The sequence below is a fragment of the Nelumbo nucifera genome, chromosome 1 (assembly GCF_055504915.1).
Source record: "Nelumbo nucifera cultivar China Antique chromosome 1, China Antique-T2T, whole genome shotgun sequence".
NCBI classification, from domain to species: domain Eukaryota; kingdom Viridiplantae; phylum Streptophyta; class Magnoliopsida; order Proteales; family Nelumbonaceae; genus Nelumbo; species Nelumbo nucifera.
The window spans coordinates 19420057-19443602 of record NC_142649.1 but is presented as its reverse complement, the minus strand read 5'-3'; the positions used below and the strand labels follow the sequence as shown (position 1 = coordinate 19443602).

The window sequence follows — 23546 nt, the reverse complement described above, 5'->3', positions numbered from 1 at the left end:
GAGTGACTGGCTGTCATCATCAGGACTGGGGAGCAGGTGGGCTAATGCGACTATTATAGGATACGATCCCGCCAGGCAAGAGACAACCTCCGGGGTTGGCAGGCACGACGCCATCAGGCGAGAGACAATGGGTGCAATTATCAGAGTTGACAGATACTACACCGTCCGACAACGGACGTGGGTGCGGTTTTCGGGGTTGGCACTTGGCAGGTACGGTCGTGTCAGGCGGGAAGCTTCTCGCGAGACGCCGGGCTATAGACATGTTGTTATTTTAGTTTTGCCCTGTTATAGCATCGCATCGACATTGTATTTTTGATTTTGATTACAGGGCCGTAGGAATACGGTAATCGAATAAACGATTAGACATGGAAACGGTTCTTTGAGGTTTCAAGTGTGTTTTCTTCTTCGTTGTCTTCACTCTTCACTGTCCAGTTTTCGGGCGAAACCCCGACCTGTGTTGCGGAAACGAGAGGAGAGGGGGCGAATTCCTAGCGAACGAGCGAGCTAGAGAAGAGAGCGAAGAGATGTCTCAGTTCTGGAAGCCTGGTTCGGAGAGACCTCGACTTATTGATGACGAAGAAGGCGGGGTCATTTTCTACTCCTCGTCTCCATCCACCTCCTCTGGGTATTTCTCCTCGTTTCTCCCTTCTTCATGTTCGTCACTTTCCATTTTTATTCGTCCCTCTCTCTTCTTCTCTTCCAACGATATTTTGGGTTTGCAGTTTCGGATATGCCACCATCGAGAAGCAGCGACAGAGGCTTCCAGTTTACAAGTACCGTACTGCAATTCTCTATCTTGTTGAGACTCATGCGACCACTATCATTGTGGGGGAGACGGGTAGCGGTAAAACTACTCAGATACCTCAGGTTCACTACAATTTCCCCAGTCTCCACTCCTTTATAAATTTTCTATTTAATGCAATTTCTTTTGAACAGAAGAAGTTTAATCAAGATTGGTTCACGTGTTGTAATTTCATAAAATTTGAAACTTGTTATGCGTTGCTATGTTTTATTGGTTGGTATGCTTCCAGTTGTTTTGGCGGATTAGATGGATTGGGTTGAAGAACCTAATCCAACCCGCCCAATTGCTACACCTACTCCGGAGGTTTTGAAAAGTTTATAAATTAAAGAAAAATTGAAAAAAGTGAAAATAAATAATAAAAATTAATAAAATATAAAATTAAAAAATACATTAATTTTGCAAAAAAAAAAAATTCAGGCACATGTATAATATCATGTATTTATCATATTAAACAAAGAATAAGTGTGACATGTCGGAATTATTTTTATACACAAAAATACAAAAAAATTGTAGAAAAAATTGAACACATTTATAATTCTATATTTGCACTACTATTAAAAATATGAATAAGATTGTGGAACTTTCTTTTGACTAAAATCAATGTTTTAAAAACCTAGTTAGACGAAAACTGATGAGTCCAAGTGATTGTTCTTCCTTGTATATTCAGTATCTCAATGAAGCAGGCTGGGCTGAGGGTGGACGTATAATAGCTTGCACCCAACCAAGAAGATTGGCTGTCCAGGTGATTTCATCTTTCAATTTACTGCTTCGAAGTTGTCCTTTTTACTTTTAGTGCTGTGCTTGCTATTCTGCTTTTTATGGACGCAGAACCAGTTATTTGGTTTGTAGTGTTAAAGGCTATTAGTACATTGATTTTCTTCTACTCTTTTTTTTTTTAAAGTTTTTATTATTTGTACACATACACCACACTCGTGAGCTTATACAATGGTATACTTAAATTATCACTTTCTGATGTGAGCCTTGGGGCTTTCCTTTTGCGTATTTTCACTATGTTTTACATCAATATGATACGTTCCCTTTTATTAGTATAAAAGAGATCATTGTACATTAGCCAGAAATTTCCTGTTGGAATATTGGGAATGTTTAGTATCAATCAAAACAATCTTGGAAATGCTTAGTCAACAAGAATCAATTAGAAAAGTTTTTGAGAATCTTGAGGAAAGATAAAAGAAGATATTAGAGGAGGAACAGAAGAGAACATAAGAGAATAGGGGATTTTTTTGATTGGATAAGGTTGGTGGTTGGTTGCAACAATAGGGAGGGGGAAGGGAGGTGAGAAAGATAAGGGGAATTATGAATATGGAAGTGTTGGCAGAATACTCTAGGTGGGATGATGAAGGATTATGTAGCAGAGAGAGGGATGCAGATCAGTATTTAAGGGTATAGTTGGAGGATATGGTTGTACAAGGGTTTGGATGGACTTATTTTGTATTGGTTTTGTTATGGTCTCAATTAATAAAAATTCATGTTTGTAATAGAGGAAAATGGGGGGTATTTCATTGGGAGTAAGACAAAACCCAAGCCCCAAGGAGGATGATCCTACCTATGAGAGGTGGGTGCAAGATAATTACAAAGTTGTAGGCTGGTTGGTGAACTCTATGCAACCTCATATCAGTCAATACTACTTGTGGTTAGAGATTGCTAAAGAAAGTATGGGATATTGTTAAGGAGACTTACTCATAGAAATTAAATGTTGCTAGGGCCTCAAATTGAAGAATGATGTGAATAATTTGAGATAGGGGGAGAAGCCATTAGTTGTGTATTTCTCAATACTGAAGTCTATGTGGAAGGAAATTGATTTGATGGCAGCAGTTCAATGGGGATGCACAAAAGATGTTGAAACTTATGGGAAATTGGTGGAGAGGAATCGTGTTTTTGAGTTCCTTACCAGGCTCAATCTTGAGTATGATATAGTCAGACAAAATGTGTTAGCTAAGGATGAGGTGACCCTTTCTCAGGCTTTTGCTATGGTTAGTAGTGAGGAAAGCAGGAGATATGTTCAAATTGTGGAGGTCCTAGTGGAACACTATGCTAATGCTGGGACGAAGTAGAAGGTGAATACTGAAAGAAAGGAGGTTTTGTGTGAATACTGCAAGAAGCTGGAGCACACAAAAGACACATGTTGGAAGTTACATCCAGAGCTCTTATCTCCTAGATTCAAGAATAATAATAACAATAAAGAACGGGAATGGGAAAGGAGGCAAGGCTAATGTAGCCACCTCCTCTGATGGTGAGAAGGGGCAGTGTGATGAGAAGTTTGTAGGGCAGCAACTTGCAGCTGCCAGAGCTGAATATGAGAAATACGACTGCATCATCAGTCATCTGGAATCTACTTCAGCTTTTGCTCCACCTAGTAACGGCTCCACCTCTGCCTATGCTCACTCAGGTATTCCGTATTTGTGCTACTACAAATCATGCCTCTACCTCAGGCATTTGTAGGATCCCCTAGATAATAGATTTTTGTGCTTTTGACCATATGACTAGTGCTTCCACTTTGTTCACTACTTACCAACTTTTATCTGATTGTGACAAAATATCCCTCGCTGATGGTTTTCTTGTCCCCATCTTGGATTCTCAAGCAAGGGAGACATCAAAACTTCATACTCTCTTACTTTGACTTTTGTACTTCATGTGCTTAAACTTAATACTAACCTGTTTTCTTTTAGTCATTTGACTAAATCTTTGAACTGCAATGTAATCTTTTTTCCTTTTTATTGGAGTGGCCATGAGGTGAATGGGATATATCTGTTAGACATGCCTGAGCAGAGCTGAGTACTAAATTAGAAATCAACTTTTGGATCTACAGTTTCAGAGTCAGTTAGTCGTGTCATGTTATGTCACCATTGTCTGGTTATCTTTCTTTTTCTTCATTAAAACCTTTTTTTCCCTACATTATTTGAAGGAGTTAGTTTATTGAGTCTACAATGTGAGTCCTGTGAGTTTTCAAAACATTGTAGAAACTCTTATCCTACAAGCAATAAAAGATCCATTTTTCCTTGTAACATTGTTCACTTTGATGTGTGGGGGCCTTACCATTTACCTTGCATGGGAGGCTATAAATATTTTATTTTGTTCATTGATGACTTTTCTCGCTATACTTGGTTGTATCTTATGCGTTCACGTGTTGAAGTGCCCAAACTTGTTCAATAGTTTCATGAATTTGTACTTACCCAATTTGACACTCGGATCAAAATATTTTGATCAGATAATGTTAAGGAATACTTTGAGAAGTTTGGAGTTGTTCACCAAAGTTCTTGTGCTCACACTCCAAAACAAATGGGGTAGCGGAGAGAAAGAATCGACACATTGTGGAAGTTGCTAGAAGCATTCTTTTTGCTTCCCATGTCCCTATAAGGTTTTGGGGCGACGTAGCGATGATGACCACTTATCTTATTAATTGTATGCCATCCCAAGTTTTGGGTTTCAAGTCTCCCTTTAGTGTTTTCTTTCTAGACCTTTAAGTTTTCTCCATTCCTTTGCGAGTCTTTAGGTGCACTTGCTATGTTCATGTTCCTAGTGCCCAAAGACATAAGTTTGAACCTGAATCCAGAACGTGCATTTTTCTAGGGTATGCCTCCGCACAGAAGGGTTACTGTTGCTTTGGTCCCAGTAGTGGCACCCGTTTTATTTCAATGGATGTCACTTTTGCAAAGTCAACTCCTTTTTATAGCCATTCTTTTGAGGGGGAGCCCTCTATTGAGTTGTTTGTTTTTGCCCTACCTTTACCAGTTCCCGTTGACTCTTGTGCTAGTCCTCCTTCAGCTCCTTTGACTCGTTTAGTTGAATCTTCTAGCTCCTCCATTCTTGCACCTCCTCCACCTCCTCCTAGTCCTCCTATGTCACTATACCTCCTCTTCTAGTCATTGAAGAGGACAAGTCCTATAGAACCACAACCAGTACCTTCATGCCCAAACCTTGACTTACCCGTTGCTGTATGAAAAGGAAAAAAGGAAATGTATTGCTCACTGCATTTCCAAACACCTCTCTTACGTTTTGTTGTCCCCTTCCTACTATTCCTTCTTAGCCTCCATTTCAGCCCAACTTGTCCCTAAGAATGTGCCAGAAGCCTTATCTAAGCCAGAATGAAGGATGCTACGAGAACTGAGATATTCGTAAGAACAATGCTTGGGATATTGTAGGCTTTTTGTTGGGAAGTAATACCATTGACATGCTACAGAAGCGAAAGCCAAACACTTGTCTTTCTCATCACATGTGCTTTCTTTGCAAAAGTAATGGTGAAACTATTTCCCATATTTTCTTGTCTTTTCCTTTTGTGCTTGGTATTTGGGAGCATCTTTATTCTCTCTTTGGATGCAGGTGGTCTCCTCCTCAGGATGCGATAGGGCTCTTTGATCCAGCTTTCTTGGTATTTGGGAGCAGCTTTCTTGCATCTAAGGCTAGAGGAAGGCTAATGTGGAAAGCTGTGAAAGCTGCATTGATTTGGACTGTTTGGGAAAAATAAATAAAAGGATCTTCAATGATAAGAGTAGATCTGATTTGGAAGTCCTGGAAACAGTTAAAATAAAGGTTGCTCATTGGGTTAAGTCAATGGAGGATTTCAAATATTTCTCTATAAATGATATCCTAAGAAAGTGGAAGGAGGTGGATATGTCAGCTCAAACTAAGGATAGGAAAGTGATGGAATGGATACAACCAGAAGCCAATTGTGTAAAACTCAACTTTGATGGTAGCTACATAGGCAATCAGGCTATTGCTGGGATGGGAGGGGTCTTTCGAGACTCAGAAGGGAAGGTACTTGCTTTATATTCATGTCCTGTAACCAATGGTAATGCAATGAAAATAGAGTTGTACAGTCTTCTTTAGGGCCTTAATTTGCCAAGCAGTTTGGGTTTCTTTACTTGGAAGTGGAAGGGGATTCTCAAGTGGTTATCTCATGGACTAGGAATAGTACCCAAATCCCATGGGTTATCTCAGGCACACAGTTCGTGAAATTGAATAACTAGCAAGAGGGATGAATGCCACATTTAGATGGGTTAGAAGAACAACAAATAGGATGGCAGACACATTGGCTAAACAAGGGACTATAAGACAACAATTGTTTTGGGCGAAAATCTAAAGTTTCTTGTGGTGGTGACCTTTCCACCTTGATGTAATTCCTTCTTTTTGATGCTTAATAAATTTTTTCTTCATTGATAAAAAAATACTTGGGATATTGTAGACTTCCCTACTGGGAAGGAGCCTATTGGTTGTAAATGGGTTTACACTATAAAGTACCATGCTAATGGATAGATTGAGAGGTATAAAGTTTGCCTTGTTGACAAGGGGTACTCAGGTTTATGGGATTGATTATATGGAGAACTTTTCTTTGGTGGCTAAGATGACATCTGTGAGAGTTCTCTTGTCTTTGGCAATAAGTTATGATTGGCCTCTTTATCAGTTTGATGTAAAAAATGCCTTCTTGAATGGTAACTTGACAGAAGAGGTGTATATGTCCCTTCCTCCTGGAATGTATGGTAAGGAGATGCAAGGTAAGGTGTGTAAGATGAAGAAGTCTCTTTATGGACTTAAACAATCTCCTTGTTCTTGGTTTGATAGATTCCAGACTGCATTTATTTAGTTTGGTTATACACAGATACAGTCTGACCACACTCTATTTGTGAAGAGGAAAGCTTCTCATGTTACCTTCCTTATTGTTTATGTGGACGACATTGTTGTCACAGGTAGTAATGCATAGGAAATTATGATCTCAAATACTTCCTTAACTCTGAATTTGATATTTAAGTTTGGGGGGAGTTGCAGTATTTCTTGGGCATTGAGGTTGGTTGGTCTAAAGAGGGGCTTTTCATCTTCCAAAGAAAGTATGTGTTGGACCTTCTCACTAAGACTGGGAAACTTGGTGCCAAGCCTACTTACACTTCTATTGTTGTGAATCATAAACTCTTGGCTGATGATGTGGAGCTCTTGACCGACAAAGAAGTGTTTTAGAGATTGTTGGGGAAGCTTCTATACTTGTGTATGACACGACCAAATATTTCCTATGGTGTGAGTGTGATTAGCCAGTTTATTCATGCTCCTAGAGACGCACATATGGCTGTTGCAAAAAGGGTGTTGTGTTATCTTAAGGGGAATCCTGGGAAGGGTATACTCTTTTCTATGCATGGATATATGAAGCTAGAAGCATATAGATATGCTGACTGGGCATGCAGTATAGATGACAAAAGATCCACATTGGGTTATTGTGTCATGGTGGCTAGAAATATTGTCTCTTGGAGGAGTAAGAAGTAGTTTGTTGTTGCTTGATCTTTAGTTGAGGCAGAGTATAGGGCTATGGTCCATGGGGTGTCGGAGTTGTTATGGCTCAAATCTCTCCTAGAAGAGATGGGAATTGATTATGATAGGCCATTGATGTTGTGTTATGATAATCAAGCTGCCATCAACATTGCTCATAACCTGGTTCAACATGACAGAACCAAACACATTGAGGTAGACAAACATTTCATACGAGAAAGAGTGGTCTTAGGAGAAGTGTGCCTCCTTTTCATCTCTTCAAAGGAACAACTAGTAGACATCTTGACGAAGGGAGTACCTAAGGCGAAGCTCCAACACTATATAGGCAAACTGGGCATGATTGACATCTATGCTCAACTTGAGGGGGAGTGTAGAGAGGTTGGGCCGAATGGGCCTTAGTTTGGTTTAGTTATTTATTGTTTTTATTTCTGCTGTAATGGGCTGTATCTATAGGCCCTTAACACATTTATTTTTTATGTTTTTTTGGGTCAGCCGCCTAAACAGGGGCACCCATGTAATTTTTCTTTTATTTATTCCAGCACATGTATAAAGAGGTTAAAGGGAGTGAGAGAGGGACAATTTCTACACTCATCTCTTCCTCTTTTCTTCCAACTTTTTCTTTTTTCTCCTGAACAACTCCTTCCCTCTTTTCTTCCAACTTCCTGCATGGGCTCGGGCTGTGGGTGGTGCCGGGCAGACCCCTTGAAGTATCCCAGGGGAGGAAGCATGGCCCGCCAAGGCCCGCCAAAAGCATGGGTCGCCCACAGGTTGTGCCGTGCCAGCACAACATGGCCTGGTTTACACCTTTACCTCATTGCTTCCATCAAAATTTAACTTTATAAAACCACGGACTAGTGGTGACTGCATAGGACAAGCAGATGAACGAGCAGGAGCAGAGTTTGCCACCTTCATCCAGCTGTTCAGCAACATACCCATGGAAAAGACTTCATTGATTAAAAGAAAAAATTGGTTACAAGAAGAAGTTGTGAAAGAAACCCAGCTTTATTATGCTGATCCAAACCAATGTTGCAGCTGAGCCCAAAACAGATGTGTTCTTTGTATCCCTTGCTTAGCTAATCCATCTGCCAAGCTGTTGGCAGTTTTCCTCACCCATCTCCAAAGGCACCACTGTTATTCTATTTGAGGTAGCATGCATCTTTGTGGTTTTAATTATTTAATTGGGTATATAATGTTTCGTTTATTAATGGAAAAAATACAGTGTCAATATGCTTGTTATTTTCGAATTTGGTTGTTCATTAAGTAAAATCAGTTAGTACCACTGTTCTAATTGTTATTTGGTTAAGTGAGAGCAAGATTTTGTGACTTTGGTTTATGTTTCATGCACAGGCAGTTGCCTCAAGAGTAGCAGAGGAGATGGGTGTCAAACTTGGCGAAGAGGTTGGGTACACAATTCGTTTCGAAGATCTTACAAATCCAGTAGGATGTCTTTCTTTATCATTTTTCCCTTTGACATCTAAGCATTCTTTTCAGGATTACTGTTATAAGGCGGCTGTATGACTGTTCACTGTTGTCATTATTCTATAGATTACTTTGCCTTTTTCAATGTCTCACTTTTTTTGGGTCCTTTCTATTCATTAAATTGCTAATGAACTAATGATGTGTCATAAATACCAAATTGTTTTCTGCTTGGCCACATAGGACACAACCAAGGTCAAATTTCTTACAGATGGAGTACTCCTTAGGGAAATGATGGATGACCCTCTTTTGACCAAATACAGGTATATTTACTAGAGGCCCTCCACATGATTTTTGAATTTTGTTCCATGTTTTCTTCTTTCTTTTCTCATTGTGTCTCAAGATATAAACATGGGCATTCTTATTGTTCGCTAGTCAATATGATGTTTTCTTATTCATGTTGATTGATATACTGTGAAACATCAAAACATCAGAAAGAAAGACGAAAATTATGACCAAGTTGTTAGTAATATTAGCAAATAGTGATCAATACAAGTAACATATTGGCAATTTACATCATGGACCAGTATTTTAAAAGCACAAGATGCAAGAATAGTGCAAGGGGCTTTTTGCACCCAAGGCACAAGGAGTAAGGTGAGCCGGCGAAGCACGTTCCTCTTTGAATAAAGTTGCAAAAATTTTTAAAAATTCAAATAAGTATTAATTAAAAAGAAAATCAAACTTAAAATTTAAAAGAAACTAAATGTTTTATAAAGCCTATTGGGCCAAATTAAAATACATCAACACAACATATGAAACATCTTCAAAGTGAAAATGTAGAAAGAAAATCAAACATAACATATAAAATGTATTCAAGCACATAGAACTTTTAAGATTTTTATTTCTTTCCCATTTGCATTACTTAAAGTAGTTAATGTGATGTTAAACATCATGGATTCCTAATTCTATGAGCTGCCTCTGTACTAAGCCCCTTGAGACAAGCCCAAACAACATTATTAGTGCTCCAAGAATCCCTCCTTTTGCTAATGTTGTGCTCAAAGAATCCCCCTTTTGAGATAGGACTCTGGCATTGACTTGTTTGGGCTTTGCTTCAAGGGGCTTGGCCAGGGGTACGAGGGTGGAGCCCTGCCCTCAGCCTGGCCACTTATCTTTAAAAGGTGCACAACTTTTCAAAGTGGCTGTGCATGGGCCTAGATGAGGTGCACACCTTGAAAGGCACTTTGCTTGTGCACCCAGCTGCACCTGTGGCATGCCTCTTTAATCCCTGCATGGACCTAGCGGTCCTAGCCAAGTTGTTAGTAAAATTATGGCCAAGAGGGCACCCAGCAAAATTTTGAGAAAACAAAAACAAAGCAAAAAATACAGATCATATTTCATCTTGCTGGATACCTAAAGTGGTCCAGAAGATAGTGGATTAGCTTTCTGTTAATTATCAAGGAAAAAAAGAAAAAAAGATAGTGGATTAGCTGAATTGGAGATTGAGGGATTGTGGGCCATATGCACTTTACTTTATGGATGGTGTGGAGCAAAATGGTTGATCCCACAGCCAGTAAAACAGCTATCGAATTCAGCTAATCCTTTTTCAGTCCAAAAGGACCCAAAAGCATCCTGCCGCAAACCATTGGACTCTGGATTTGGAAGAACCCCATATAAAACCATATTTCTAATTGAAGCACATAACTTTTCATGATCCTGTGATATGTATTATGGCTAAAATCCTTTCATGCTCTTGTTGTGTAAGATTGCATCATAAAGTTTTGTCAATTAAAAAACTATGTACATTTGACTGTCTAATTCCTCTTTAAAGGGTCAAGTGAAAAGCTGTTGCCCAAATGTTCAGTAATATGTGTTGAGGAGTGTTTCTTATGTTTTTATTTTATGTTTATTGGGCTTTATTTTTGAGGAGTCTTTTATCCTTAATTTTTTATGGTTGAATATAATGAAATAAGGAGGGCTCTAATCATCCTCCTATTGAGTCTTCTTCAACTTTTCTTCTTCTTTTCTCTTCTTATTCCTGAACATCTCTACACTATTTCATCCACTAAAGCTACTAATTTTTTTTTTTAATTTTTTCTTGTCTCTGATTCTTATCTTTGTATCAGAGCAGGAATCTTCACTTTTCTCCCTAAAAGAAACCATACACCATTAGGATCAGCAGGGTGTATGGGGTTTTGAGAGGCTAATCATCTCTCTCTCTCTCTCTCTCTCTGGTTGGTAGAGGTTCTTGGAGAGTTTTGGTGGCTGTTTCAAGGCCTAGAAGTTGCTGTTATAGTTGCTTCCCAAGATCAGGATCAACGGAAGAGATAGGACCTACTTTGAGTTACACATCAAAGGAGTTCATGCTCTTGATGTGGACAATTGCATCATAAAGTTTTGTCAATTATAAAATTATGTACATTGACCAACCAATTCTTCTTTAAATTGTCAACTGAAAAGCTGTTGTCCAAGTGTTTTGTAATATGGGAGGGTTCAAATTATGAAAAGATGCTTTGGTTGATAAAAACAAAGCAAGGCTTTTGCTTATTGGTGTGTGGAGCATTAAAATCTAGAATGAATGTCCAGAAAAGACAAATTTAATTAGTATTGTTGCCTCTTGGCCGTCTTCCATGGATTTTACTGTTCATTCAAGTATAGGAAAGAATTTACAATTACATCATTACTTCCATATGATTTATCCTCTTATCGTATAGGTTATCTTTCCGGCAATACTGAAATTTTGAATATTGATTGATGGAATCCTTGTATAACTGAGTTGGATGTTCATACCTATCAATAAAGAATTAAAGGAAAACAAAAGAAGGAACAGATGACTGATAAAATTCAACTGCAGTGAAATTGGGTTTATTACTAGTTTTACCCTAAGAAACGATGTCCTTAGAAAGCCATCCAGTGCATGAGTTCAGAAAAAAAAAAGAATAAAAGAGACATTGAAAACTGTATGATTATATTCAATGTTCCCTTTATTTGATCTTTAGTTTGGCTTTGGACAGCCTACTTGTGTGGTGGCTTTGTGCGGTAAAGAATGAGGATTACCCTACTACTATAACTACCTTTCAATGCACTTTGTGGAAATGTATATTTTTCTTCATGAAGTACTTACTATCACTCATTAAATATGTTATGTCATTACTCACCTAAACAGTTTCTGTCTTTATCCTCTCAATTTAATGTTCTCAAGATACTCCGGTTCTTTTACTTGAGCATTTATAGTCCTTTAGAAGTTTTGAGAGTTTGGTAGAAATAACATTATTTCTCTTTATCATATTTTCTGTCAATGTGCCCCTTTCTCAGTGTCATAATGGTAGATGAGGCTCATGAAAGGTCACTTTCAACTGATATCCTATTGGGCCTGTTGAAAAAGGTAAATCCACTACAACTAATTGGTGATTTTTGTCTGTATTGCTGAATCTGTACATTTGCAAGCTAAACTGGTTATCATGGATTCAGATCCAACGACGTAGACCTGAGTTGCGTCTGATAATATCATCTGCTACAATTGAAGCCAAGTCAATGTCTTCTTTTTTCCAGACCAGGTTTTGTCCTCATCATTTAATTGTATGTTGATAAGATGGGTTGCCTTGGTTTAGTTAGTTGGTGCTGCTTTTCTATTTCTTCTTAGATTGGGTGTTTCAATTTGTTCATTTTCTCAGTATGTGTGTGTGTGTGTGTATATATAGTAAAATGCAATTTCATTAAAAGCTAAAAAGGGGTTACTCACATATGAAGAGTTTTAACCATCTCAATTTCTTATACAAGAAGGTTTTAAGGTTGCCACTACCTTTATGAAGCTTGCAACCATCGAATATTCAATGACCATGGTTCAGAATCTCCAGAACTTCCATTTTTAGTGAGAGAATGAAGAGGAGGAGCCCGTTGAAGAGCTTTTTGAACAACAGTTTGCAAAGACATGGCCAACCATTTGCAACCTACCCTTCAACCTCAATATGTTCAATGCCACTGCCTTTAAAACTCCCAACTAAGCATAGGCATCCCTCTATGGAATTCCATTATCACTCACAATAACTTGTTATCTTGTTCTTGGCCAACTACCTGTATCCAGGTCCTACCCTATTTGTTGACTCCCAAATTTACAGCATCTATTGCTTGGGTAGGATGAATTTTGTTTCGAAAGTCTGAAAATTTTGCATAAGGTGGTGAACTGGGTTAAAGGTCTTGAGATCTTTGCAGTTTACACCTTTTTCAAAAGATGACAGAATTAGAGGATGACAGTATGTGGCAAACTCATCCTCATCTACAGTGAAGATCTCAAGAATTTTGTACCCACCTCTGAATCAATTCAAGCTCAATTTTGATGGGTGTAGCCTTGGAAATCCAGGCTTATGTGGCATAGGGGGAGTCTTCAGGGACAACTTAAGCTCTATAATTGCTCTCTACTCAGGCCCAATAATGGTAGGCGACTCTACAAGGACTGAACTGTATGCTATTCTCCAAGGTTTAAACTTGGGCGGAAGGCTTAAGGGGACTCCAAAACAGTACTAAGGTGGCTAAAGGATGATAGTCTTGGTACATGGTGTTGGACAGTGTATACCCTCAGATCCAACAACTTTCGCATGGCATCATTGACACACTTTGAGGGAAGCGGAGCAGTTGGTTAGGGATTTATTGGTGACTTGGAATTGGACAAATAGATAAGTCAATAGTTAGGCAGACCCACTAGCATGATGGGGCTAGTGTAACTGAATTGGGGTGGTAAGCTGGTAATATTGTATGTTAATAGTAGAAAAGGGGTTAGGCAGTAAGGCTAGCCCAACTCCAGATGCCTCATTCCATTGTAAAGAGAGTGGAGTTGTATTCCTTTTGCAGTGTGCTGGACTTATAGAAGGAAAGGAATAGAAGACTGTTCGAGGACAAAACAAATGGTATTGAAGTTTTGGTGGCTTCGGTTGGAAAGTTTGCTTTAAGATGGGTTCTGGTCCTCCCAGAATTTGAGCAAGTAAATGGTTCAGATTTGATGGAAAATTTTTGGGATGTTCTTGAGATTCCAGCTTGTAATGTAAACTTGTTTCTTAGTGACTAACTAGTTGGTGTTACCTTGACATCCAATCAGCTTGTATCTTTCCTTTTCATTTTAATAAAATTTTTCTTTACTCTTCAAAAGAAATCTCTATCAATAATATATTTTTTTTGACAAGTAATGAAGATTTTATTAAACATGTGTCAAAGAGGAACTAGATATGACTGCTCACATTACAAAATAGACAGTAAATTTAAATTACAACTGAGCATAGTATAAATGGTCCCTATTCACATGTTTTGCTAATGAATCAGCCATCCGATCTGCTGATCTTCTTACCCATTGAATTCTCATAGTCATATACCATTTGAACATCTTAATCTCATCCTTTAAGTCCAGATTAGTGTTTTAAAAGGTGTGAGAGGTGTACTACTGGAGGCAAGGCACCTCCAAAATGCCTTGAGGTGTATTCCAGAGGTGTTGGTATCTCTGAGGTGTACGCCTCATGCACCTCACACACACCTCATACAAAAAGACAGAAAAAAAGACAAAAAGAAAGAAAAAAGAAAAGAAAGGGAAGGGAAAGAAAAAGAAAGAATGAAATAAAGAGAAAAGAAAGAAAAGGAAAGGGAAGGGAAGGGAAGGGAAATGAGATCCTCCTTTCAGCCAGTGTTATGCATCTTCATTCTTCTTAATATAAAAGATTTTTATTAAAAATAAAGAAAAATGAGATTCTCCTTCCTCTTGTCCCTCCTCATCCCCCTCCTCTTAAGGAGGTGTACACCCACTTGTGTTTAGGAGGCTTATGCATCTTAATTCTGAACTACACCTCAGCCTTATGTTTATTTTCATAATACATATTTTATAATATATTATGTAAATATATTTGTATGTAAAATATATTTTTATATTCTATATATAATATAAAAATGCACTATATATTTATAAAAAGTATATCATATATATATATATTTATAAAATATAAACATATACTCATTTTCAAGTTATCGAGCGAAATTCAAGCTTGTCGATATTTAATTGAACCAAGCTCGAATCGGAAAATAGAGTTTGAATTGGACTCGAACCTTGTAATATTTTAGTCAAACCAAGCCATGATATGTCAAAGTTTGGCTCGGTTCAGCTTGATTGCACCCTTACCTTCTTTATTTCTAAATATTCCCCCACTCTAGAGGGGCCTGAGTTATCTTGACCACTCCCATCAAAATTCAGCCTGATACTCTTTAGGAGGTGGCTCCCAAACCAAGATTGCCAAATTCTTAGTAGACGAGCATTTAGCCACTTAAAAGATGTCCATTGTTCTAAGTCGGTGAATCATTCCAATCATCATACATTCCTTAACCACTTCCTTGCTTCTCTCCTTCTCTAAGAAGATTTTTGCATCTCTTTCTTTCTAAACAGTCCAAATCAATAATGCCCTTATACATCTTTACATTATTCTTCCACTTTTCATGGGCCAAACAAATGTAGTTAGATCAAGCAACCTATTAATCTCCATTAGGATTTTTGGGGTGCCAAAATCTTGGTATGGATCAGCATTTTTTAGGTTCCGCTTCACACTTGGTTTGAAGAGAGCCTCATTAACAGTCCTGGGTATAGACACAAAGTCAAGGGAAGAAAGGAAAGCCCAGTAGGAGGGAGATAACCCACTGTACGAAAGATGATGTGAAGTACAACGGGCTGTGCACTTTCTCTTCCCCTTTTGTAGTGCACTAGGAAGGTCTAGGTCATTTACAATGGTCTTAGGAACATGGGGTATCAACAAGAATTGAAAAATTAGAGGGAGCAAAAGGCATACTTGGGCTTGTGTCAGTCGATTTGGAATCTTAGATGAGCCAATTGGAAGTGGCATGGGTTCCTCTACTATGGAATGAACCTCCATGGTGCTGCTGTAGACGCTATCATGTAAAAAATTGAGAAGTAGGATTTAATAAAGTAGTTAAAGTAGGTGGAGTAGGTGGGTCAGACATTGGAGTAGGCAAAGGAGCTAGAACGGGAAGTGGTGTGGGTTGCTCACTTCCTCCCTTAAAGCACTCCCCCTGGGAAAGACTCCCCGAAAATAAAGGTGTGGACTCAAAGAAAATTACATCCATGGTGACACACCGACTCCTTGAGACTGGATCATAACAACAATACCCCTTCTGATTTCCTGCATATCCAAGGAATACACACTTCTTTGCCTTAGGGTCCAGTTTTGAGCGGTGAGGACCAAGGATATGGACAAAACATACAAATCCAAATACCTTCAAAGGAACATGAAACATCTCCCCCTCAGGAAAAATAAGGCTGAAAGGAGTAGCATATCCAAGAACACGAGAGGGTACCCAATTAATCAAGAAGACTGTTGTGAGAACTGCACCACCCCAAAAACAAATTGGAATTGTAGAGCTCACCATAATACTTCTTGCCACTTCCACAATGTGTCTGTTTGTCCTTTTTGTTACACCATTTTGTTGTGGAGTATATGTACAACTGCTCTGATGGACTACTCCATGCTCTAATAAATAGGATGCTAGGTTTTTTTTTCAAAGTATTCCCTAGCATTATTTGATCTGAACACCTTGATCCATACTCCAAACTGTGTCAACAACATTTGATGGAACTATTGTACCAAGGCAGGTACTTCTTCATGAGTTCTCATCAAATATACCCATGAATATTGTAAATAATCATCCAAAAATAGAAGAAAATAACAATAGTCATAGAAGGGGGTGAAAGTGGCGATGAACGGCATTAGAGGAAGGAAATACAACTGGAGAGGAAGAGGTTTCTCCTCAAAGAGACTAAGGTTAGAGGAAAAACGAATATGAAAATCAAAGAAGACAGGACAACAAACATGCAACCTTTTCCTCCTTGTCCTCTCTTCTACTCTTCTCCTTTCTCTCTTTTTCTCTTTCTGTCTTCTCTCTTTTCCTTGACTGTTATCAGTCAAACATGCAAGCCGGACTCTAATATGGTATCAGAGCTGAACTGAGCAAATCGGATCTGCCCAGAATTCTGTTCTTTGCACACCCAGTCTAGGGTTTTCTCTTGCTTTCTTCGCCATCAGTTGGAGATAAGGGAAAGGGCTGAAAAGGAGTGATCACCCTCTTCCCTTGGAGGTTTCTATGCCTCCAGTTGTGGTGTTCGTGGTCGGTTGCTGCAGTTTCTAAGAAGCCCTCCCCTAATCGATGAAGAGAAGAGGGTTGATTCGTGTGGTGCAGTGGGTGCTTTGTGTGGTCTGATTTTTGGGTGATCAGGTAAGAGGTTCTATGCATTTTCTTGGTGTGAATTAAATGATAAGTTTGTTTCAGACAGTATGGTGGGATTTCAGATTGTAGTGTTCTAGGGTTTGTGCAGTTTTCAGTGTGATTTGAAGGGGAAGTGTTCCTCAAACAGTGTGGTGAAGTTTCAGGTAGTCATGAGGTATGGTGGGATTTCAGATAGTAAGTGCTGAAATCAGTGTGTAGTGTGGTCTAGTGTGCCGAATTCAGCAATACCAGAATTCAGCAATGGGAGACAGTAGTGATAGTAAGACTAGTGTGGTGGTTCCTAATGACTACCTAAATGTTCAAATGTCCTCCATTAAGCTGAATGGAGAAAATTATGTACCTTGGGCTAAATCTGTAGAAGCCTTTCTTAAGGCAAAGAAGAAGGTGAAGCACACAAGGGACGAAAAACCCTCCACCGATTCTCATGAGAATGATGATTGGGAGCAAGCAGATGCACAGATTATCACATGGTTATGGAATAGTATGGAACCCAAGATTAGTGTAAATTTCATGTTTCTTGATACTGCCAAAGAAGTGTGGGACCATGCTAGAAGCTGTATTCAGGCCAAGACAATACAACCATAGTATATCAGTTATATCAGGAATACTTTAATCTACAACAGGGTAATCAGAGTCATGAGGAGTACTATGCTAGTATGAGAAACATTCGTAATGAATTGAATGTTTATCACCCCCTCACTTCTGATGTCAAAATTCAGCAACAATAGAGGGAACAACTTGATGTGACTCGACTTTTGGTGGGGCTGAAATCTGAGTATGAACCAGTGCGGGCTCAGATACTAGGAGGGTCAGCTCTCCCTTCCTTAGAAGAGGTGTTTGCTCGGCTTAGTAGGATTTCCATTGGATCTATCGAGAACCCTAATGTTTCCGGTAGATCAGCCTTTGTAGTATCCAAAGGCCGTGGTGTTAGAGGTGGAGCTCGGGGAGCTCAGTCTAGCCGTAGTGGCAGCAGTGGACCGACATATGGCCGGAGTGGTGGTAGTGGATCTACATATAACCGTGGTGGTGGTCGTACTGGAGGTCGAGATTCAGGGGGAGCCCGTGGCAGAGGACGTAGTTCGGGTCCGAGGAGGTGTACACATTGTGGTATGGATGGACATACCATTAATTATTGCTTTGACTTGCATGGTCTACCCTCAACTTGGGCTAATCATGCCGTGACTAGTGATAGTAACTTCAGATAGGAGTCATTCAACTGATCAGATACCTTCTACATCCACAGATGTTACTAGGAAGGAGATGATGAGTGTTCCTTGGGATGGGTATGAGAGGTTTGTTTAGGCCACATCTCAGCAGAACACGACCACTCTCGCACACTCAGGTATGGCTTGTCTGGCATCCACACCCAATCCCTGGATTATTGATTTTGAAGCCTCCGATTACATGATTGGAACTCCAGGTGTGTTTTCCTCCCTCTCTCATCGCCCAACATCACAATTTGTTACCCTTGCTAATGGTTCCACATCTTCCATTTGTGGTGTTGGTAATGTTAACATGGACCCTGTATCCTTATCCTTGGTTTTGTATGTCCCTAAATTTCCTTTTAATCTTATGTCAGTTAGTAAGTTGACCAAGTCTCGTAATTTCTCCATTACCTTTTACCCCACTTCGTGTGTTTTTCAGGATCTCAAGACGGGGATGAAGATTGGTGGAGGGCATGAAGTTGGTGGATTGTATTATCTTGATGGAAGTGGGAGTACGTCAACATCTCTCCAATCATCTCTTTCTCCTCTCTAGTGGCACTGTAGATTTGGTCATCTTTCACTGAAAATTTTGAAGTCTTTGGTTCCTTCATTGAGTCATTTGTTTGTTTTGGATTGTGAGTTGTGTCAGTTGGGGAAACATCATCGTGTTCCCTTTAGTCCTAGAGTTGATAACCGTATGTTGAGTCATTTTTCTTTGGTTCATTCAGATGTTTGGGGTCTTTATAAAGTAATGTCATACAATGGATATAGATATTTTGTCATTTTTGTTGATGATTATTCAAGGATAACGTGGCTTTATTTAATGAAAGAAAGAAGTGAATTGTTTACCATTTTCCAAAAATTTTATGTTGAGATTCGCAACCAATTTGGTGTTCACATTAAAATTTTTCGTTCTAATAATGGCCGTGAATATTTCTCTTCATCATTTCAAGAATACCTAGACCAACATGGCATTATCCATCAGATTTCGTGTACCTACACCCCACAACAAAACGGGGTGGCTGAGAGAAAGAACCATCATCTTTTGGAAACAGCTCGATCCCTCATGCATTACATGAATGTCCCCAAATCTTTTTGGAGTGATGCAGTGCTTACTTCTTGCTTCTTAATTAACCGGATGCCCATATCCTTGATGGTCATTTTCCATTCACCACATTGTTTCCTACCTTGTCTCCGTTTCCTCTTTCTCCTCGGATTTTTGGGTGTGTTTGCTTCGTTCATAATCTGGGGCCAGGAAAGGACAAGTTAGATGCACGATCTATTAAGTGCATCTTCCTAGGCTATTCCCGGACTCAGAAAGGGTATAAGTGTTAACATCCCAGCTCTCGATGTTCCTTTGTGTGTGCTGATGTTACCTTCTTTGAGTTTACTCCATTTTTCTTGGGGTCTGGTGATGTTTCTTCCACTTCATCACCTCCTCCCCTTCCTCTTCCAGTTGTGGGTTATGTTCCTCTTGTTCTAGCTGTGACCAAGTCCTTGCCTCCGGTGCCACTACCTGTTGAACGACCACCTATCCATCACGTGTATACACATCGCCCACATGTACCAGCTCCTCATCCAGCTCCATCATCGTCGACAGATCCGACAGCTGTTCCCACACCAGCCTCAACCCCAATATCTGATCTTGATCTTCCCATTGCCTTGCGGAAAGGTAAACGCAGTTGTACCCTTCATCCTATTTCTAATTATGTTTCACTAACTCACCTTTTCGCTTCCCATCGCCAGTTTATCTCTTTGTTATCCTCTGTTGTTATCCCTAAGGATGTCTAGGAAGCCCTTGCCTCTCCAGGATGGTGCTGTGCGATGGAAGAAGAACTCCCAGCTCTGGCCCATAATCATACATGGGAACTCACCACTTTTCCTCCTGGTAAGCAGATTGTTGGTTGTAAGTGGGTTTATACGGTTAAGTACTTGCCTGATGGTAGTGTAGAGCGACTGAAAGCTAGATTGGCTGCCAAAGGGTATTCCCAAACCTATGGTATTGATTACACAGAAACTTTCTCCCTGGTTGCTAAGATTGGTTCAGCCCGTGTTGTGGTTTCTCTTGCTGCGATGTATGATTGGCTCCTCTATCAGTTTGATATCAAGAATGCCTTCTTGCATGGTGATCTGCTCGAGGAGGTCTATATGGAGCAACCACCGGGGTTTGTTGCTTAGGGGGAGGATGGTAAGGTGTGCCGACTACCGAAGGCCATTTATGGGCTTAAACAGTCTCCTCGAGCATAGTTTGGCAGATTTAGTGAGGTGGTAAAGAAGTTTGGTATGAAACAGTGCCAAGTTGACCATTTAGTCTTCAGTCATGACTTTTAGGCAGGGAAGATCTTATTGGTGGTGTATGTAGATGATATTGTCATTACTGAAAATGATAAAATGGGCATTGACAGGTTGAAGACTTTTCTGCAGGAACATTTTCAGACAAAGGACCTTGGGGATAGAAGTAGCAAGGTCTAAGCATGGTATTAACTTGTGTCAGAGGAAATATGTTCTTGATTTGTTTGAAGAAACAGGTTTGTTAGGTGCTAAACCAACTGAAACACCTATGGAAACAAACATTAAGCTGAGTAGTGATATGGGTGAAGTGTTTGAAGACCCTGGTAGATACTGGCGGCTGGTAGGTAAACTGAACTACCTAACCATCACTCGGCTAGACATTTCATTCACAGTTAGTGGGGTAAGTCAGTTCATGTAGAAACCTCTGGTTCCACATTGGGATGCAATTCTAAGGATTGTGAGGTATTTAAAGGGGGCTCCTGGTCGTGGTTTGATATACAGAAGTGATGGAAAACTTGAATTAGAAGGATATACTGATGCTGATTGGGCCGGTTTTATATCTGATAGGAGATCTACCACAGGCTATTGCACTTTTCTTGGGGGTATTCTGGTGACATGGAAAAGCAAGAAGCAGACAGTTGTGGCAAGAAGCAGTGCAGAGGCAGAATATAGAGCTATGGCACATACTACTTGTGAATTAGTGTGACCAAGGAACCTTCTACAGAAGATGGGATATACTGTTGATACTCTAATGAAGCTCTACTGTGACAATCAGGCTGCAGTTCATATTTCCTCTAATCCGGTGTTTCATGAGAGAACCAAGCACATAGAGGTTGACTGCCACTTTGTTAGAGAGAAGGTGCTGAGTGGAGTGATAGACACTGCATATGTCAACACATGGAACCAGTGGACTGATTTGTTTACTAAGGATTGAGTCGGGGTAGAGTGGACTACATATGTAACAAGCTGGGATTATATGATATATACTCTCCAGCTTGAGGGGGAGTGTTAATGTCGAGTATGTAGGGGTATTTCTGTCTTTGTGCTTATGGTTAGGTGCTAATGTATAAGTTTATGTTAGATCTAATGTCCCTAAGTTAAGTAGGGGCACATGTGACTTTTCCACAATATTTTAGTAATATAAAACAGATTTGGCCGAATGGGAGGGTTGACTTTTCTCTCATTTGAACCAGACCTTTTCCTCCTTGTCCTCTCTTCTACTCTTCTCCTTTCTCTCTTTCTCTCTTCTTTCTTTTCCTTGACTGTTATCAGTCAAACAGGCAGACCTAACTCTAATAGTAATCATGTGATTCTGTTTTGGGAGAGTTAAGAGAGTTTATCTCTTCCTTTAAATTTTATTTAATGAATTTATTTCAGTTATTGATAAAATAATCATGATCATGATCATGATCATCATCCAAGCCTTATGCCAACTATATGGAGTCAGAAATTCAGGGGATTGAAATTCTAATGTAAATAAAAGAAGGAAAGTGAGTAAGGCAGTGGGGACTATCCTAAATCACCTATGTGGGGTTTTAAGCAGACATTATTTTTTGTTTTACTTCATTCCTTTTTTCACACATCAGTAAAATTTTGACAGTTACCAATAAAAAACTACTACATAATGTGCTTTAGGATAAAGCACCCTGAACAAAGCGGCACAAACTCCACATCTGTAGAACAATCACGAGGAACAAGCAATATTAGTGGACTTTCTATATCCTGATTACATAAAGTGGAGGACATTTCTGTTGGTTTATTTGCTAAGCCAAGCAAGCCTCCTATTTATCTCTTCAGTTTCATGATGTGAATGCACATTTTTATGTTCTTATTCTTATTACTTTCTTGGTTATCAGCAGCAAGAAACGTAAAGGGCAAACTGGAGAAGATTTGGAGCCAAGAACCGACCCTGCCATTCTATCAGTAGAAGTATGACATTTCATCATTTGTTATTCAAGTGTTTTTGTACAACATTTTCTTGGTCATCAACAAAAAGGATGCACCCTGATCAAGGCTAGCTTAATCTTCTTTGACTGTCAGGGTAGAGGGTTTAATGTACAAATTCATTATCTTGAGGAACCTGTCTCCGATTATCTTCAAGCTGCTGTTTCAACTGTGTTGTCAATTCATGATCAGGTAGTTAGTGTGTTCTGATTATGTAGTCCTTTCCAAATGAATGAGGATGAATTTCTCTCCCCGTTTGTTTGTTACATGGTATTCCAATTCATGCCATTTCTTTTCTTTTCTTTTTTTTTCTTTTTTTCAGGGGGGGGGTAATAGATAGAAATGGGTTATTGATCAAAAAAAAAAAAAAGAAAGATAGAAATGGGTTACACAAGCATGGGGGTATTTCAAATTATGGCGTAGTTTCTTGTGCATGCATTTGATCCTAATTGCTTGGAGCCTGCATCAGTTTCTTTTTAGCAATTTCTGCAGCAATTTTTTTTTTTTTTAATTTTATTGGAAGTATATTACATTTTCTTGAATGCCAATTATTTCAGCTTGAAAGGAAGACCATTGCTTCCTGACATGTTATGTCTTGGATAGTGGCCTTTTCTTTGCAACCATCTTCCTGCTATCGGATATGAGGGAGTGAATCCCTACTCAACTCACTTCGACTTAAATCCAAACCATTTTGGGTTGGTTACATGAATGCATATTTCACCAATATGCTGTATCAAGGGCCATGTTTTCTTTCAATCACTGTTACGATCCATTTGTCCCATGTTGGTAGTATGGGATGCTAATGTGAGGTATCCCACATCGGTAGTATGGGATGCTGTTGTGGGGTATATATGTGTTTGGGTTCCCTCCCTCTAACAGCTAGCTTTTAGGGGTGAGTTCTCCTAAAGCACATAACAATCACAGACAAAAGTGAAAGTAAAAACCTGCTCATCCATTGCCATGTCATGCATTTACAGTTCTCCTGATATGAAGAAGAGGAAGATCTGAATGGAAAGACTGCAATTTGAGAATTTAATTCCCAAGGAGCTGACTTCTTGTGATTAATTTCTTATTGTAGAAAGTTGAATTGGAGCTTAGGTAGGGTGTCAATTGGTTTTATCTGGGCAGGACCCAGGAAGGAAATTATTACTTTAGGGTGAAAATGGTGGATAATGAAGGGAAATAAATGATTTTCAATTGGGATGGGGTGGGGGGATAATGTGGAGATGCAGTAGAGCAGATGTCATCTATGTTAGCGTAGGGGTATTTCTGTCTTTATACCTTGATTGATGTTGCTGATCTGTAATGTTGTGTTGAAACTTGTGCTCTTAACTTAAGTAAGGGCACATAGG

At 39.3% G+C, this 23546-nt stretch overlaps 1 protein-coding gene across 4 annotated transcripts in view; it reads left to right on the top strand.

Moving 5' to 3' along the window:
• Positions 1 to 297: 297 nt before the first annotated feature.
• The window catches only part of LOC104612095 (RNA helicase family protein), a 132487-nt gene continuing 109238 nt past the window's right edge, over positions 298 to 23546 (top strand). For 3 of the 4 annotated variants that reach the window (XM_010279410.3, XM_088895294.1, XM_019200218.2), the window contains exons 1-9: positions 298 to 625; positions 723 to 867; positions 1470 to 1544; positions 8420 to 8509; positions 8732 to 8811; positions 11801 to 11870; positions 11957 to 12042; positions 22107 to 22179; positions 22291 to 22386. In XM_010279410.3, coding sequence (XP_010277712.1) covers positions 525 to 625; positions 723 to 867; positions 1470 to 1544; positions 8420 to 8509; positions 8732 to 8811; positions 11801 to 11870; positions 11957 to 12042; positions 22107 to 22179; positions 22291 to 22386 — 816 coding nt within the window. In that variant the 5' untranslated portion in view covers positions 298 to 524. The remainder of the gene's footprint in view (positions 626 to 722; positions 868 to 1469; positions 1545 to 8419; positions 8510 to 8731; positions 8812 to 11800; positions 11871 to 11956; positions 12043 to 22106; positions 22180 to 22290; positions 22387 to 23546) is intronic. The other variant, XM_010279413.3, reaches the window with a different exon arrangement.